The sequence below is a fragment of the Paramisgurnus dabryanus genome, chromosome 2 (genome assembly GCF_030506205.2).
Source record: "Paramisgurnus dabryanus chromosome 2, PD_genome_1.1, whole genome shotgun sequence".
Lineage (NCBI taxonomy): Eukaryota > Metazoa > Chordata > Actinopteri > Cypriniformes > Cobitidae > Paramisgurnus > Paramisgurnus dabryanus.
Window position 1 is genome coordinate 56519458 of NC_133338.1, and position 18930 is coordinate 56538387.

An 18930-nucleotide genomic window follows, 5' to 3' on the forward strand; every position below is an offset into this window, starting at 1 on the left:
TAAACAAGCGGCTTTCGTGGTCATCACGTAACTTCCGGTAAACTCCACGAAGAATAAATAACAACAAAGTCCTTTTAAAGTAGTTTATTTGTATAACAAGCAAAATAAACAACACGTAGAGATAACATAGGAACCCAAAACATTTGTTATTTTCAACGAGGTTCGTTTAAGAGTTCAGTTTCAGCAACTAGTCAGACAAATAAACAAACAGAAACCGGAAGTGAAGTTTGAACCAGACGCTTATCGCGTTACCGCACGTGCGTCCAATGAAACGGTCTTTACTTAAGAAATGGTAGATTAAAATCAAGTGACATCTCAAACATTTAAATCTAAAAGAGAGTGATGATGTCACAGTGTGCTAAACTGTGATTGGTCTTTCCCACAATCAACATAAAACAACACGCATATTGGGTGTCAGGATAAAATGTCAAAAACTGATTTTGGGGGGGGCAATTTCCAGATTTTTTTTAACTAATATGCAATAAATGCCTGATATTAAATTAGTAACCAATCAAGTAAACAGTCAGTGATAAAATAAAAACAAAGGAAAAATACGACAATATACGATCCAATAACCACACATCCCATAACTGTGCATTATATAACTATCTTTGTGTGCCTATTTTTGCCGAAGCACTTTTTAAAATTTTTGTATGCAAGCGTTGCAAAGCCTGAAAGGAGAAAGGACTTGCGAGATGCCAGAGTCCTGCACGCAGGCGGGTACTCCGTTTGATTTAATGTGTGGAATAATATTAACGCATCATTTCTGGTGCGGATGCGGGTCGGGAATCAATGGGCATGGCCGGACTGCGGGTCTTAAACCCAAGACCATTTTGAATCGATTCCATACACACTGATAGACAGCTGATTTTAAACAGTCCTGTATATTTAATGATTTGTCTGAAGACTGATAAAGGTTTCTAAATAGGGTGAGAGTCAAACGGGTCGGGTAGGTTATGAAATTTAATTAATGCTGGTGTCGGGGTGTTGTGTAAATAACAGGTTCGTCCCATGCAAGATTAACTATGGAGATTAACTATGGGGTGCCGGGTTGCTAGCCCATATAGTGGGGTGCGGGCTAGAAGGAGATGTGCGTTAGTAAAAAAGCCAAAAATATTCACAAAGTTGTCTACCCTGTATCATATATATATATTGCTTTTATTTTGCAATGAAATGAGAATTTCATTCGCAGAACTCAGAAAAAAAAAATAAACTGGAGGGACAGGGTTAACTTCAAATTCAAGGACCTTTCAAGGACTTTCCAGATCAAATACCCTCAAATTCAAGGAGTAAATGTGGGGACACATTTCAAGTGAGAGCAAGGATAAATTACATTGTTACAGTTCCCTTTTGAGGGAACTTGCACTGTGTTACTGCGGTGTATATCAAATTCAACCAATGGCCAGGGAGTATATCTCTATCTGAAATATTGCCAAAGATGGCGTTACAGGGACGCAGGAAGTATAGCAAGAAAGACGCTGCGTCTTGTTCCCTGCTCAGGGAACAAGAGTTACATACGTAACCCGAGACGTTTTCATGTTTCAAACACAATTATGCAAAAAAGCATTTTGGTATGCATCAACATTCACATACAGAAGATATAAGCATTTAAAGCAAACAGTTTAGCATGTGTGCTTAAAAAACACTTTCAATTACCTGTATATCTATGTATGTATATTTTCAAAAACTTCCCAGGACCTTGAATTTTTCAACCAGATTCACAAACTTTCAAGGATTTTAAGGACCCATGGGAACCCTGGAGGGACTGCTTTACTCTATTTTACAGTTTTTTTCTATACTGTCTTACAAGCGCACAGCTGTTTCAGAAACACAAATCTTGATTAATTTTAGTATTGAACTCTACAGTATAAAGTCACAAACCTCAGTATGTGCATCAGCCCACAGCAGCTGAGAAGACACTCGGTCTATAGCCAGTCCATTCGGCCAGCCCAAATTATTATTGATCAGTACCATACGCTCCGATCCGTCCATGGCCGAGCGCTCCAACTTGGCAGGTTCACCCCAGTCAGTCCAGAACATGAACCTTAAAGATGATAAACACGACATATGAATCATCATGTCATACTCAGACCTCCCAATTATTATTTTTTTTAAATATAAATTGGTTTTAAAACTACAATGCAGTTACTTATAGGAAACATTTGTGTGCATCACACGTGTGAAGAACCTTAAAGGTGCAGTGTGTAATTTTTAGAAGGATCTCTTGACAGAAATGCAAAATAATATATAAAACTATATTATCAGGGGTGTATAAAGATCTTTCATAATGAACCGTTATGTGTTTATTACCTTAGAATGAGACGTTTTTTATCTACATACACAGAGGGTCCCCTTATATGGAAGTCGCCATTTTGTGCCACCATGTTTCTACAGAAGCCTTTAACAGACAAACTGTGGGACAAAGTTGTCTCCGACAATGACGTGATTGTCCGGTGGCAGCTACCGTAGCTTCTCTATGCATTTTTAAAAGCGAGGGGTGAGCAGTGGACTGAGCCATTGGTTGCAATTCGCAACCTCACCACAAGATGCCACTAAAATTTACACACTGCACCTTTAAGTCTTAGAAATGCCCTTTTGCATCATTCATTACTTGCTTTTGAATGCATTGTCTCTAACAGGCACACACTAAAAGCCACAAAACTTTAATGGGGTCTCGTGGATGAATCACTTACCCCATCTCATGGTACAGAGCAATAGCACGCGGGCTGTCCAGGTTCTGCCACACAAGCACTTTTCTCATAGAGCCGTCGAGATTGGCCACCTCGATGCGATTCGTCCCGGTGTCCGTCCAGTAAATCTTCCTTCCCACCGAATCCACGGCCAGACCGTCAGTGGTTACCAGACCTGAAGATACACAAACAACTTCAGATTCATCTAAACATCAATGAGGGAGAAGAACTGAAGTAAATACAGTAAGTTTCAGTGTAACTGTAGTTTGTGATGTGTTGTCTTACCGTTTGAGACGATTTCTTCATGCTCTGTACCATTAATATTGCTTCTGCTGATCTTCTTTAATGTGCTGTCTGACCAATACACTTTACCTGCAGGATCATGACAATACTGTATTCATCATAATGCTTTCTAATGATGTAATATTTTACAAGAGTCAGTGCTTTATTAAAAATCATGCATAAAGTCCATGACATGAAGTATAGCCTGGCCTTAAATACTTGATAATACAGTTCCTTATGTCACATACACACAAAATCTACTATACTGATCCACTCATGCGCTGAGCATCAATGTGTTGACCAGATGTTTCACGTCAAGACTGTTCAAATCCTGTCAGTTCTAGACTGTGATTTTCTGTATTAACCAATTAGCTTCAAGAAAAGCAATTATTTCTGAAGCTCAACTCGTATATGGTGCTTGTAAAGCCAAATTGCTTTAATCCCAGAGAGCCGACATACAGATATAATGTATACTAGGGATGCTCCGATCGATCGGCCATAGATTGGTCGATAATTGCATTAAATGACTCGATCGGTACTCGCTAAACTTGCAGATCTCATGAACCAATCTTTCAATTTACTTTTGTTATCATAGGGCTCCTGAATGTGGGTCCATTTTTACGCAGTGAAAGCATTTTTACAACCAGTTGCTCATGTGCGACCTGCAAATTTGGATTTCTCCCTCTGCCATAGAGATGTGCATTTCTTTAAGTGTGAGCTCCAGTCCTTACATGCATCTTCACATCCCCATCAAACAGCGTATATTACATACATATATCTATAGCGAACATTGCATCTTCATGATTTTGACAGTTTAAAGTTTTATTTTACTTGAGTACGCCCAATGCACGTGCACAGACACTGCAAAGATCTCTCACGTCTTGAAGGTACAGTAACCTAATTCATTTATCAATAATATTAAAGAGAAAATTACTCTCTGCTCACGAATGAAGAACTGTTTTACTTTATTAGGATCAGTGTATATTCACACTGTGTCTAATTATTTTCAGTACTTAGGGAATATTAAACTGCTCTTAAAATGAACATTTATTGTGCTTACTTATTTGATTCTTTAATAAAACAATAATATACCTCATTAAATAATATAACAAAGGCAACATCTGTGCTATATCTTTATCTAGAAAAAGAGTAAACATTTACTGTCATCAAAGACCATTAGAATAAATATAAATGTGCATTAACAAGTGTGAATTTCCACAAACCTTCTACAGAATCCACCCCGATGGCAATTGTGTTTTTCATGGACGTACTGACTGACAGGACAACGTCAGCAAAGTAAGGTATGTCCAGAGAAATCATACGGATATCTGTCCGACGAGCGAAGATGAGGAAACTGTTCATTCCTGTGACATGACAAAAAACGAAATTTTTATCTCAGTGTTTGTGAAAATATCTTTTTAAAGAAATACAAAACAAACAAATAATACACAAAATATATCTTATATACACAATGGTTAAAAAAAGAGAGCTAAAATATAATCGTGCCAACATATTGCTTCATTACAAATTTAGTGACTAGGAATTTCGAGATGGGTCTTGTGTGCGGACCGCAAGACAGGGGCGTAACAGGACTGAGCGTAACTTGACGTTGTCTAAATCACACAGAGCCGCGCGAGATGTCAAAAACGTAATGTTGTGAAATCTGAGCTATTGAAGTACCCGCGAGTCAGGTTAGGAAATTGTCACTTTATTTGAGGGGCGGGTCATTAAAAACTAAATAAAAAACCAGGGCTCCAGACTGCCACCAAATGGTGGCATTTTGCCACCAAAATTTGAGAGTGTGCCACTGAATTTTACATCCAGTCGCACATGTGCGACCAGTAAATTTACAGTGTGTGCCCCTAAATTTTCTGGTTGTGCCCCTAAAATTTTCAGTTGGGGGCCACAGTGCTCCTAGTGAAAAAAAGTTAGTCTGGAGCCCTGAAAACCCATGTATGTGGGAGGCAATTCCATATAGCCTATATTAAATATTTGGGAATATATATTTTCCCTTTTATTTTAGTTTCTTTAATAAGGTTAAAAAATGCGTGCTTACGTAGCTAAGTAACTTGCGCGATTTCTCCAAACCGTTTGGCTCACGTCACAAAAGCGCCAAGCAGCTCGCACTGCCAGCCACAACAACATAACAAACAGAGACATGAAGATGAAAGACGAGGTGCGGGGAAAATGAAGGTTGAGAGTTTATGAATAGATAATACAAATGCTGCTTTGTAAATGCTGAAAATGTTTATCACCTATGTTTATCATTATCCTAAGCGTATGTTGTTGTCAGTTTGTCATCTAAAGTGTTTCCAATCACTTTTAGGCTGAAATAAAGCCTGGTTTCATTTACATTACAATGTCTAGTATATCTATTTAATGGGTGTGGGGTGAGTTGTAAAAATAGAAACAGTGCTGCAGGGTGGTACAAATCATTTCAAAAAGCGGGACATCACTATTACACACTACAATTTAAACGGCTATCTCGAAAAGAGTCTATACGGACAACCATATTGTCAACAACAATCTCGTTTTGACATCTCGTTACGCCCCATGCTTCAAGAAATTTCTGCATAACACAGGTGCAACATTTCATTTCCATAATGACCAACACAATTACAACACAATGTTTTGTTGTGCATTTAATAAATGGCTCAAATACCAGTCAACTGATGAGGGCAAACCTTAATAAACCTTAGTAACTTGATTCATTTAAGTTATCTCCTCCCAAAAATGTTGCAACTGAAAGCAAAACTCCGACAAATGCAATACGATGTTTATCTCATATCAGCAAAAAAAATTCTCTGTGCATCTTCCTGACAGTAGCTTTTAGCGGCATGATAGGCATTTGTGCGAGCTGTTGGTAAATCTGGCCCTTAATTTTTATATAGAATATTGTGCATGATAATACATAAGAAAATATAAGAAATAATAAGAAAAGGAGTCCAGAATAGATGTGAACTCCTTCATTAGAAGTTAAGACTTTGAGAAGCATAAAATGACAAGAAATAAAATGACAAGCAAACATTTTTGCTAATTCTAGATAAAGTGAATACAATGAAGATGATAAATGTGTTATTAAATAATTTTCTTTAAAAAAACTATAAATAATAAATAAGTGACTCTAATCGTTTGAACAGAAGTGTTTCTTCAAAGTATGAGAGATGCATATGGAAGCCACTAACAGACAGAACTCAAGGTCAGTGAATATGAAGCTCATGAAGTCATGAGGACTGACGTGTCATTACTGTGACCCCTGAACTCCCTTCAGCAGCACAGATCCAGACTCCAGTTTCAAAGAAGATCGACCACCTGCCATCCCTCCAGTAAATACCTGAGGCCGTTTTATTACATGTCACTGAATGCTGGAGTTATAGAGGTTTTCTTAGATATCTGAGATGATCCAGGGGGGCACAGGGTGACACGTGATGACGTGAACTTAAAGTCACATTACCGTGAGTGCACGTCTTCCCGTCTGCCTGCAGGTTGATGCCGGTGGGACAGGCACAGCTCGAGGATTTAGGGGCAGGTGACAGAAGACACAAGTGACTGCAGCCTCCGTTATTCACCGAACACGGCGTCTGGACTTTAGACAGAGAGCAAACACGGGTGAGAGAGAGTCGCCAATCACATTTCAGGTTTCATAGGCCTCTGGGTGTTTCGGCAGATAATAATGCATCAATGAGACTGAAGATCAGGTAATCTGGTGTTTAAAACCTCAGACATTGGATACAGCACAGACGACATTCTTCTCTAACACCGCATCTGTCAGGAATGTGCGTTCGGTTACCAACAGAAAAAATATGGATGCCAAAACTTTACAAAGCTTTAAAGTAAGAATAAGTTTCATTCATGATCTGAAAAGAGAGTAAATAGGAAGACGAACAGCGGAGATGTTAAGAGTAAATTGTACTAAATTTACTTAAACTGGCGTTGTCCCGTGTGCAGGACACCTGAGTTTACTTAAAATTTTGCATGTAAATTTTAATTTATCACAACAAATTATACATTGAAGGAAAGGTCATATGCTGCGTTTACACCAGCCGCGGTAGAGGTGGCAAGCATGGATGATTTACACGTTAAGGCAATGCAAAGACGCGTTTAGGCATCCTGCGGCATGCTCCACGCGAATTGAGCGTTGCCGCGGGAAACATGCAAGTTGAAAAATCTGAACTTTGGCGGCGCGTTAAACAATCAGGACCTTGCTGTAGTAGTGACGTGATTACAGAAAGCGCGCGGAGTCTCAGCAGAGTCGCAGAAGCCCCTCCCATGACGCGGATTTCCTCGTGAATGACTCGAATGACTAGAATTTAACGCACGAATAAAGCAAGTAAACTAAAATGTTCAAGCATCCAACTACAGGTGAATAGCGCGTTTTTGCCGCCTCTACCGCAGCTGGTGTAAACACAACATTAGAATGTATTTTTAATTATAATGCAGTGACAGTAATTTATTAATTTGTCACAAGAGTATGCAGCAAACCGCTGACACCTAGTGGTCGTTGTTGGTAAAACCACTAAAAGTGTAGAGGCGGCAAAAATCCACATAGTTGGATGCTTGAACATTTGGGGTTTACTCGCTTCATTCGCGCATGAAATTCAAGTCATTCCAGATATTCACGCAGAAATTCATGTCATGGTAGGGGCTTCTGCGAATATCTGCCAAAATTCAGATTTTTCAACTTGCTTTTTTTTTCTGCGGAACGCTCAATTTGCGCGGGCCGCACCTTCAATGCATTCCGCACCGCGCCACATGATGCCTATTCGTGTCTATGCATTGACTTAATGTAAATGACTCATGCTTGCCACCTCTTCCACGTCTGGTGTGAACGCACAGTACAACAAATCCTCATTTTTTGTGATAATTTTATGTATAAAATATAAAAAATGTGTATTATTTTAATGTATTACAATAAATATAAACTGCTGTAACAAATTTTTTATTTCATTTTTCACATCCAGACACTTCCATGTCTTCTTTCAAGCAAGACCAAGATTAGGCTTCTAGACAAAAAATGACCAGATTTATATTAATTTGATATGTACATCACCTTTTCACCCCCCCCCATACAAAAAGAGCTTCGCCAGCTATGGGTTTAATATTTACCTGTAGTTCGATGATGGTGGAACATGTGTATGTCCATGAGGTTCTCCAGGTTCTCAGCGAGTGTTTTTCGATCTAAACCCGTGAGCTTGTCTGCACTTTGGATGCTCTTGGACTGCCAGTCCGTCCAGTAAATTCTGTCTTCATGTAGAGTCAAACCAAAGGGATGCGGCAGATGACTGCCAATCAACACCTTGAATAAAAGACAACAATGAAACAACTGCAAACTATTTTATATTTAAGTGATTTAGTGAAGTTGGGATGAAAGATAATCAGGGGATATCATGAAGACAGAAATGCAGTGTGTACCTGTCTGCCCGATCCATTAAAGTTGCCAAATTCAATGGTTTTGACGCTGGCATCGGCCCAGTAGAGTCTCTCTGTCTGATAGTCGATTGCTAAGCCGTTAGGCCAGGTCAGGTTGGTTGAGATGATAACGGTGCGGTCAGACGCGTCCATACCTGCACGCTCAATCTTTGGATTCGCACCCCAATCGGTCCAGTACATGAATCTATGAGGAAATAAAACACAATATACTGCACGCTCTCAAAATGTCGTAACTCATCATTTTGACTACAATATCTGGCGTACCCTCCGATCGGGTCAACGACGATGTCCCGGGGACGGTCGAGATTTTCCCAAATGAGCACGGTGCGCATACTTCCATCTGTGTTTGAAACTTCGATCCGATCCGTGCCTAAAAGAGACGAATCCATTTTCTGTAATGGACGTGAATAATGGGAAGTATTGAAAGTAGATGAGGAAAACAGATCTCACCTGCATCCGTCCAGTAGAGTTTGTGTGTAAGCCAATCTATTGCAAGACCTGCGGGACTTTCCAGACTTGAGTCCACCACAACCTGTGATGACAAATACAGAACAGAGCAAGTACATCAGAACTGAGGTTGCAATCAGACACCGGCCGGGTCACGACTTAAACTTCCACAAACCTCCTGTTTGCTTCCATCCCATTTTGCTCGGTTGATGGAGTCTGTGGTGACATCAGTCCAGTAAATGTAACGCTCGCTGGAGTCCCAGTCCAAAGCCACAGCGTTCCTGACGTCGGCCAGAGGAATGACATCGTCCATCTTTTCTTCAGTGTCGAAGCTGATTCGTCGGATGTCCGTCCTTCGGGCAAAAAGCAGGAACTTGTCAAGACCTGATCAAAGACCAAAGGTCTCCTGTCAGTCCTTCACGCTTCATTGGTGAATTAGATTCAGCAGTACAGATACACACTCAAGATTATACAGGCAAACAAACAAACCAACATTTACAAGCCCACTTAGCATGCAAAACATTTAATCTAAAATCTAGATAAAATAGCTCAGAGTTTAATTTGGAATACATGCACATCTGCTACAAGATGAGATCAAAAACTCCCAGAATATTTGTGTTTGATAAATTGCCCTTAAACATTTACAAAATACTGATGATTTTTTAATCAATTAATCATTGAACATTGCATTGTCATGAACCTAAAGAAATGCAAAATATGCATCAGGTGTGTAAATGAGCAGGTAAACAGGACAATCATCTAGTAATAGTCTGTATAGAGCTGGACTCACTCTCAGCACAGTTGTACTTGTCCACCCTCTTAAATCCTGTAGGACACATGCAGGTGAAGGTCTTATTGCTCGGCAGACACAGGTGACTGCAACCCCCATTATTGTTTCCACAGTGATTTCTTCCTCCTACAGAAAGCAAAAGAATGGAAGAAATGTAAATGAATGTCATTTTACTTTCTTAAACGTTTGCGAATTGAACACACATAGACTACACTACAGGCCAATGTTTGGACACACTTGACTGAGTTTCTGATGAGCTTTTGAGCTAAAAGCTTAAATGTTAGAAATTAGTTTTATATGTATGCATTTTCCAAACAATTTAACCAAAGTGAATCACAGTGCATTCAATGTACACAGTACTTATTTTTATGAGCATGATTGATTCTCAGGAATGAAACCCACAACCGTTTGCAAAACGGTGTCTTATGCGGCCGTGTGCGGTATCTTGTGCGACCGTGTGCGGTATCTTGTGCGGTCGTGTGCGGTATCTTGTGCGGTCGTGTTCGGTTGTATACGGTGTCTTGTGCGGTCGTATGCGGTATCTTGTGCAATCTTGTGCGGGCCTATGTCGTATCTTGTGCGTTGGTATGCGGTATCTTTTGCGGCCATATGCGGCATCTTGTGCGGTCGTATGCGGCGTCTTGTGCGGTCGTATGCGGTATCTTGTGCGATCTTGTGCGGTATCATTTGCGGTCGTGTGCGGTATCTTGTGCGGTGGTGTGCAGTATCTTGTTCGATGGTATACGGTGTCTTGTGCGGTCGTATGCGGTATCTTGTGCGATCTTGTGCGGTATCTTGTGCGGGCTTATGTCGTTTCTTGTGCGTTGGTATGCGGAATCTTTTGCGGCCGTGTGCGGCATCTTGTGCGGCCGTGTACGGTATCTTGTGCGGCCGTGTGCGGTATCTTGTGCGGCCGTGTGCGGTATCTTGTGTGGCCGTGTGCGGTGGTATACGGTGTCTTGTGCGGTCATATGCAGTATCTTGTGCGATCTTGTGCGGTATCTTGTGCGGGGTTATGTCGTATCTTGTGCGTTGGTATGCAGTATCTTTTGCGGCCGTATGCGGCATCTTGTGCGGCCGTGTGCGGTATCTTGTGCGGCCGTGTGGGGTATCTTGTGCGGCTGTGTGCGGTGGTGTACGGTGTCTTGTGCGGTCGTGTGCGGTGTCTTGTGCGGCCGTGTGCGGTGTCTTGTGCGGCCGTGTGCAGTGTCTTGTGCGGCCGTGTGCAGTGGTATACGGTGTCTTGTGCGGTCGTATGCAGTATCTTGTGCGGTTGTGTGCGGTATCTTGTGCGGGCTTATGTCGTATCTTGTGCGTTGGTATGCGGTATCTTTTGCGGCCATGCGCGGTATCTTGTGCGGCCGTGTGCGGTATCTTGTGCGGCCGTGTGCGGTGTCTTGTGCGGCCGTGTGCAGTGGTATACGGTGTCTTGTGCGGTCATATGCAGTATCTTGTGCGATCTTGTGCGGTTGTGTGCGGTATCTTGTGCGGGCTTATGTCGTATCTTGTGCGTTGGTATGCAGTATCTTTTGCGGCCGTATGCGGCATCTTGTGCGGCCGTGTGCGGTATCTTGTGCGGCTGTGTGCAGTGGTATACGGTGTCTTGTGCGGTCGTGTGCGATATCTTGTGCGGCCGTGTGCGGTATCTTGTGCGGCTCTGTGCGGTGGTATACGGTGTCTTGTGCGGTCGTGCGCGATATCTTGTGTGTTGGTATTCGGTATCTTTTGCGGCATCTTGTGCGGCCGTGTGCGGTGTCTTGTGCGGCCGTGTGCAGTGGTATACGGTGTCTTGTGCGGCCGTATGCAGTATCTTGTGCGATCTTGTGCGGTTGTGTGCGGTATCTTGTGAGGGCTTATGTCATATCTTGTGCGTTGGTATGCGGTATCTTTTGCGGCCGTGTGCGGTATCTTGTGCGGCTGTGTGCGGTGGTATACGGTGTCTTGTGCGGTCGTGTGCGATATCTTGTGCGGTATCTTGTGCGGCATCTTGTGCGGCATCTTGTGCGGCCGTGTGCGGTATCTTGTGCGGCCGTGTGCGGTATCTTGTGCGGCCGTGTGCGGTGGTATACGGTGTCTTGTGCGGTCGTGTGCGATATCTTGTGTGTTGGTATTCGGTATCTTTTGCGGCATCTTGTGCGGCCGTGTGCGGTGTCTTGTGCGGCCGTGTGCAGTGGTATACGGTGTCTTGTGCGGTCGTATGCAGTATCTTGTGCGATCTTGTGCGGTTGTGTGCGGTATCTTGTGAGGGCTTATGTCATATCTTGTGCGTTGGTATGCGGTATCTTTTGCGGCCGTGCGCGGTATCTTTTGCGGCCATGCGCGGTAGTGTGCGGTATCTTGTGCGGGCTTATGTCATATCTTGTGCATTGGTATGCGGTATCTTTTGCGGCCGTGTGCGGTATCTTGTGCGGCCGTGCGCGGTATCTGTTGCGGCCGTGCGCGGTATCTGTTGCGGCCGTGCGCGGTATCTTGTGTGGTCGTGTGCGGTGGTATACAGTGTCTTGTGTGGTCGTATGTGGCATCTTGTGCGGTCGTGTGCGGTATCTTGTGCAGTGGTATACAGTATGTTGTGCAGTAGTATACAGTATCTTGTCTAAAGTGCAAGTTGTAGTCAGCTGACCTGCAGGTTGTCTCTGTGGGTGCAGCGTGTGGATGTCCATGGGGAAATGCAGCTTATTTCGGATCACCTCCTGGTTCTTGCCAGTAAATTTGTTTGCACTGTTGATACTCTTGGTGTGCCAGTCTGTCCAGTACAGATTATCCTCAAACACGGTGATGGCAAACGGATGAGGGAGACCTGAGAGAGATGATAGAAAGACGAGGACAGGGTTCAGAACGGTAAAGTTGCAGGATTGTAATAGAAAACAACAACAACAGTGGAATAGAAACACAGTATGTATGCTCACATAAGTGTACAAATCAGTAAAAAAACAATATTAAAAAATATTGCATTTGAAAATACAGCATTTTCACTCTTTGTGGGTCTCACATTGGTCTGGTAAGGATGATGTCTTACATAAATACAAAACATGACTTCAGCACGAGAGTATTTCAAGAGATTAAATGAATATAAAAGCTTAACTCAAATCAAAACCACATCAGAGGATTACTGTATGAACAAGTTAAACAGTGATTTCTGCTAGCCTATTATTAATAATGTCTATAATCCAAACTGTAAATATAAAGAATCTCTTTGATTCGTTTTGGACGACTGCCACTGCACATACACAGATAACAATCATTTCTTCCAGAACATTCAGTCCGCTAACTATTCATGGTAAATATAAAACTATAAAGGGAGTACAGATGATCAAAGTGACTTGAAATCAAACGTCTTTTCTTTTGGAAATGGGTGTAATAATAAGACTACAGATGAATAAAGCATGCTGTCAATACTCTGCAAACACACTCTTATAGATTCACTTACTTTCATCTCTCATTTGTTATTGTCTATCGCTTACTGCTATTCACTTAATAAACTTTTAGTCTTGTAATAGTCACATTACCCTGCTGGATAGACCGGCACATATAGCTTTCTTTTTATAAATAAATCTGGTTAAGATTTAAAAAAAATAAATAAAAACTATGGTTGCAAAATTCCAAAAAATTTCAAGACTGGAATTAATGGTAATATAAATGGGAATTAACTGTAATATAGTATATGGGAATTAATGGGAATATATGGGAATTAACGGGAATATATGGGAATTAACGGGAATATATGGAATTAACGGGAATCAGTGATGCGCGGGTCAATGTATAAACAACCTGCACCCAACCTGCATCCTTATTCACATGCATGCAGCTTACTAAAATGATTTTTGAAGGATTCTCAATCAAATAAATCCAGGCTTGATGAGCACAAGTATCAGGATTCTTTAAAGAATAAAAAAGGAAAAAAACAGATTTATTTAATTTAATTTATTTAACTTGATTTAATTTATTTAAAATAAAAGTTTGTGGTAACTCTACACATCAAAAGTTTGTGGTCATTTTTTTCTTTCCTTGCATGCATGACTGCTTATGACCAAACAAAATGTTTATTTATATTTGTATATGATATAGTTTACATACATTTCCAAATTATTGCCATAAATTCTCCAGATTAAGTTCCCATGAAAAGTGTCCGGAAACTTTCCGTCCCTTTGCAACCCTAATAAAAACACATCCTTATTTCTTATGAAGTTTACGAAGTAAAACAAAAGATTTTTGTGTTTTACCTTGACTGAAATGCTATAAGATGTTTAAGACAATCAAGTTCAAGAAATGTAAAGAAGAGGACCTGGTTGGAGTACATTAAAAATCTCTTAACTTCTCTCTATATCAGTAAATACTGTAGGTGTGTAACACACGCTCCCCTCCCGCCCAGGCTCCAGGTGTACAGCCGGAGAGAGCAGGGCTCTTTGGTGATCTTATCAGTTTAGAGAAGCCAAGTTAGGCTGAAGTTTACCTCTTCACCTCACCACTCTTTTGTTTCCACCTCAGGTGTGTCATGTGCTCTTTCTGCTTGCTGGTATCTCTTTTCTCTGCACCATCATTCTCAGCTCATGTGATGATTGTTTTATGTGTGTGCACCCTGATCGTGACGATGCTGGTGTCCCTAAAGCTGCAGGACCAGCTGCAGTTCTGCTGATCGTCTCAATGTGAGGAACGTTCTGTTAAGAGCTCAATTTTCAGATATAAACCCTCCCACCTTACCCAGGTGCAGCTATTGTGTTCCTGCTCACCCTGACACTTCATCTTTCTTTCTTGTGTGCAGAAAAGCAGAAAGTAAATAAAGCCACACACTGAGATGCCAGCACTTTTATTCCAGATGTGTGTTGTGTGCCTGTGTGTGTGCCTGTGTGTGTGTGTGTGTGTGTGTGTGTGTGTGTGTGTGTGTGTGTGTGTGTGTGTGTGTGTGTGTGTGTGTGTGTGTGTGTGTGTGTGTGTGTGATGTGTGCCTGTGTGTGTGTTTGTATTAAAGCATAAAAGGAACATCAGGGGCCGTTTGCAAAAACATAGCCGGTAAGTTAAGACTGTTTCTTAAGAACTAGTGTGACCAACTAGTAATCAGTTAGAGATAATCAGTCTTACATTTTGGATTGAAATGAAACCGGTCTACATTTTTATGTAACCAACTTAAAACAGTTATGATCAGTTTTGAAGGAAAAAAGTTGATCAACTTGTAATTCTTGTCTAAATAGTTTATCCAACCGGTCACAGAACTTCAGCTATGTAAAATATGTGCACAAGTTAAGTTTCTTCAAAAATACAAAATTTTGAGCAAAAAGCTGAAATAATTTGATAGAGATTCAGAACGATTATCAAAACATACACAGAGTTTTTACTGTTTTTGGATCAGTGGATGCTTCAGTGTTTTATAAGTTGTGTAAAAGCGCCACCTGATGGATAATAGCGGAAATACCGATTATCCACCAAATGGTCATTGGCAGGAGAGTGTTTTCTCTTAATTGACGTATTAACTTCTCAATGGGAAAAGAGTTAACCGTGATTAATCGCATACAAAATTAAAGTTTGTGTTTGCATAATATATGTGTGTGTAATTATTATGTATAATTATATAAATACAAACAAATTCTTGTAAATATATAGATTTATATATGTTATATTATATATATTTAAAAAACATAAAAAAAAATAAGTTTATAGATGTTTGTGTGTTTATTTATATATACACAATAATGACATAAAATGTTGTTGTTTTGTAAGTACATTATGCAATTAATCGTATGACAGCCCAAATTTTCATGATAAAAACACAATTGAGCAAATCCATGCAAATGTTGATCTTAACATAAACCAGGTTTAAACCATATTGATTTCTCAGATGGCAATATTTTGTAGTTAAAATACCTATGCAATGTCTTTTTTTCATTATTTTCTATAGCAAGTGCATGTTTCAGAATTGTCATGACATGTCCATACCGGAGAAATGTCACATCTATAACGTTCATTCTTCATAAACGCGCATACAAACATTTATAGAAATTAAATAGATATTAAATAATCTTTGAAAACCCATCCCTTCTTCATTTGTTGGGTATTATTGCTTCTGGTTTGCATTTTATTTCACAGAAATCCTACAAAGTAAAAAAAGTCTTTATTTGTCACATCCATAATGTATGTTTATTTTCTCAATCTAAAACAGAAAACACGAGTATAGGCTGATATTTTTCTGATGTCTGGACTATATCATCAGGGCTTTAGGAAAATATAAACAGATGGTTCGATATAGCTCTCTGAGAATTCACATTTCAAGTTTTGACTGCAAATGTCACTTTCATAACGCTGGTATTGCTCAATTCCTAAACTAAACTTCAATACAATGACATGTTGAATTGGTGTAAAGTTGTGCTCCAGAAAAAAAAAACACTTTTCTAATCATTTCTAATGAATGCAGATCTCATTGTCTGATGTCTACACTGCACTACAAACATGTTGGCAATAAAACAGACCTGGGATCAGATCCAGCTGAGAACTCGGACACTCACAAAATAAAAAAACACCTCAATTTGACTACTGTCCACGATTCAAAGGACACATTTAACAGGCTGACACATTTAAACAGGTGATAATTATTATTATAAAAGTTATATTTTAATATATTGATACTGCAATACTGTTGCATCTGTATTTTACAGTCTGCAGCATTGCATTTGATTATACAAAAGATCATGTAACGAATACAACCAAGGACAGCTCCAATGTGACAGTCTGGGGTCGAATGTCACCTGCTTATTAAAGGCTTTTGTGATGTCACTGAATTCACCAAAAGCCATTGAAGCCAACAGGAGCTTACGAAACTGTTTCATTTTGCTAATGCTGTGATTTTAAACATCTGACTTCCAAGTAACGGCACAACAGGATTCAAGTTAATCCCACTTTACTGTAAAATTAAAACCAGGATTAAATTGACGCCGTTGGCAGGAACGCTTAATCATCAGCCTAGCAAATGCTTGATCAAATCAGATTATGATGGAAAATCACACCAGACTGTTCAAACATTTCGACTGATTCAACAAAACCGACAACTACTGGAAGAAGGAGGCTGGGGTTGGCTGGAGACGTGACTATCATACTGTGATGAACTGGACAATCTCCCTAAGTAATAATGACTTTAATTCTCCACTATCGTTTGATATATAGCTACTCACCAAACCATGATCATGGATTTCATTAGAAGAATTGAAAAAGGTCGTCTTTAATATGATAAGGAATAAATGAGGTGTTTTACCCTGGCTAATGACGGCTTTTCTGTTCCTCCCGTCCAGATCGGCCCGTTCAATCACATGATGTTTGGCATCAACCCAGTACATGCGGTTACTGGCGTAGTCTATAGTGAGTCCATTGGGCCAGAACAGGTGCGTGTCAGCTATTATTCTGCGACCGGACCCGTCCATGTTGGCGTATTCGATGCGTGGCATGTTCCCCCAGTCCGTCCAATAAATCTTGCTGTAAAACAGAAATTGTGAGACTAATGATTTATACGCTTAAACATATATTTGCTTTGCAGTAAGATATTGTAAGAGACTTGATATGAATTTTAAACACATCAAAAATCTGTTCTCCCCTGCACACATTTCTAGAGTCACTGATCACCAATTACTGAATTGATATTTAATTGTACAATTGTCCTATAATCTTGTGTTTTAAAGCTTCATGAAACACTAAGGTTGTATTGCACATTCATTTTAACAGTAAAAGAAGTAAAAGTTCATTTTTAGCTATTTTGTGATATTTTTATCTTCTGGGTTTAAACTCAATTTCTTATCAATGTCAAATGCTGTGACGTTGCAAATCACTAAAGTACAACGATGTTGCGTCTGTGATTCATTATTATTATTTATGAGATTGTGCATTCTTATCCAAAGAGAAGACATTTTTCCTAATTATTCATAACATCACGTGGTGTATTCAAATGAGTGACGCTTCAAACTGTAATGGGGCATACACACCAAATGTGAGTTCAACAATTTGCGCAAGTAGATTACATACAAAGTCAATGCAAAGACGCGGTCAGACACATCCTTGCGCGGGGCGATGCGAATGACGCAAATTGGGTGGCGCGATTGCCGCAAAAACATGCTTTATTCTCCTGAAACGCTCCTTTGCGCAAGTTGAAAATATTAAATTCAAGCAAAAAATTTGCATGACACAAAGTTAAATCCTGCGAGTAATCTAGAGCGAGCAACGTGATGCTACACGTTTGGTGTGTACTTAGCATAAGACCATATGTAGCAATAGAGAGGTGTTCGTAGGTTATGTGTCACAAGTTTTTGTTTTCGTGGTATAATGGGATGTACACACCAAATCCGAATTCAATGATTTGCGCAAACAAAGTCTATCAAGAGACGCGAGTAAATGTGAACTTGTGCAAGGCAATGCCAATGACGCGAATTGGGCGGCGCGATTGCCGCAAAAACATGCTTTATTCTCCTGAAACGCGCCTTTGCGCAAGTTGAAAATATTCAACTCAAGCAAAAAATTTGCATGACACAAAGTTAAATCATGCGAGTAATCTAGAGTGAGCAATGCGATGCTACGTGTTTGGTGTGTATGTAGCATAAGACCACGTAGCAATAGAGAGGTGTTCTTAGGTCATGGGTCACAAGTTTTTGTTTTCGTGGTATAATGGGGCGTACTCACCAAATGCGAATTCAATGATTTGCGCAAACAAAGTCAATCAAGAGACGCGAGTAAATGTGAACTTGTGCAAGGCAATGCCAATGACGCGAATTGGGCGGCGCGATTGCCGCAAAAACACGCACTATTCGCCTGAAACGCGCCTTCGCGCAAGTTAAAAATATTCAACTCAAGCGAAAAATTTGCATGACACAAAGTTATATCATGCGAGTAATCTAGAGTGAGCAATGCGATGCTACGCGTTTGGTGTGTATGTAGCATAAGACCACGTAGCAGTAGAGAGGTGTTCGTAGGTCATGGGTCACAAATTTTTGTTTTCGTGGTATAATGAGGCGTACACACCAAATGCGAATTCAACAATTTGTGCAAACAAAGTCAATCAACAGACATGAATATATGCGAACTTGTGCAAGGCAATGCGAATGACGCGAATTGGGTGACGTTATTGCCGCAAAAACACGCTATTCGTCTCAAACATGTCTTCACGCAAGTTGCAAATATTCAAAAAGGAAAAAATTTGCATGACAAAGTTAAATCTCACAAGTAATCTAGTTTGAAGAATGCAATGCTTCGTGTTTGGTTCCCCATGATTCTGTTTATGATCTGGCTTCAGGCAGTTGGTTGGCCATCAACTACCGACACACC

General features: G+C 40.3%; 1 protein-coding gene across 3 annotated transcripts in view; it reads right to left on the bottom strand.

The window, feature by feature from the left end:
- The window catches only part of lrp4 (low density lipoprotein receptor-related protein 4), a 111624-nt gene that overhangs the window by 14395 nt on the left and 78299 nt on the right, over window positions 1-18930 (bottom strand). For all 3 annotated transcript variants that reach the window (XM_065261863.2, XM_065261862.2, XM_065261864.2), the window contains exons 14-26: window positions 16877-17094; window positions 12260-12436; window positions 9640-9765; window positions 9025-9233; window positions 8853-8934; window positions 8667-8772; window positions 8385-8586; window positions 8079-8268; window positions 6427-6558; window positions 4196-4336; window positions 2976-3062; window positions 2694-2865; window positions 1882-2044 (exon numbers count right to left, since the gene is read on the bottom strand). In XM_065261863.2, the coding sequence (XP_065117935.1) occupies window positions 1882-2044; window positions 2694-2865; window positions 2976-3062; window positions 4196-4336; window positions 6427-6558; window positions 8079-8268; window positions 8385-8586; window positions 8667-8772; window positions 8853-8934; window positions 9025-9233; window positions 9640-9765; window positions 12260-12436; window positions 16877-17094 (2005 nt within the window). The remainder of the gene's footprint in view (window positions 1-1881; window positions 2045-2693; window positions 2866-2975; window positions 3063-4195; window positions 4337-6426; window positions 6559-8078; window positions 8269-8384; window positions 8587-8666; window positions 8773-8852; window positions 8935-9024; window positions 9234-9639; window positions 9766-12259; window positions 12437-16876; window positions 17095-18930) is intronic.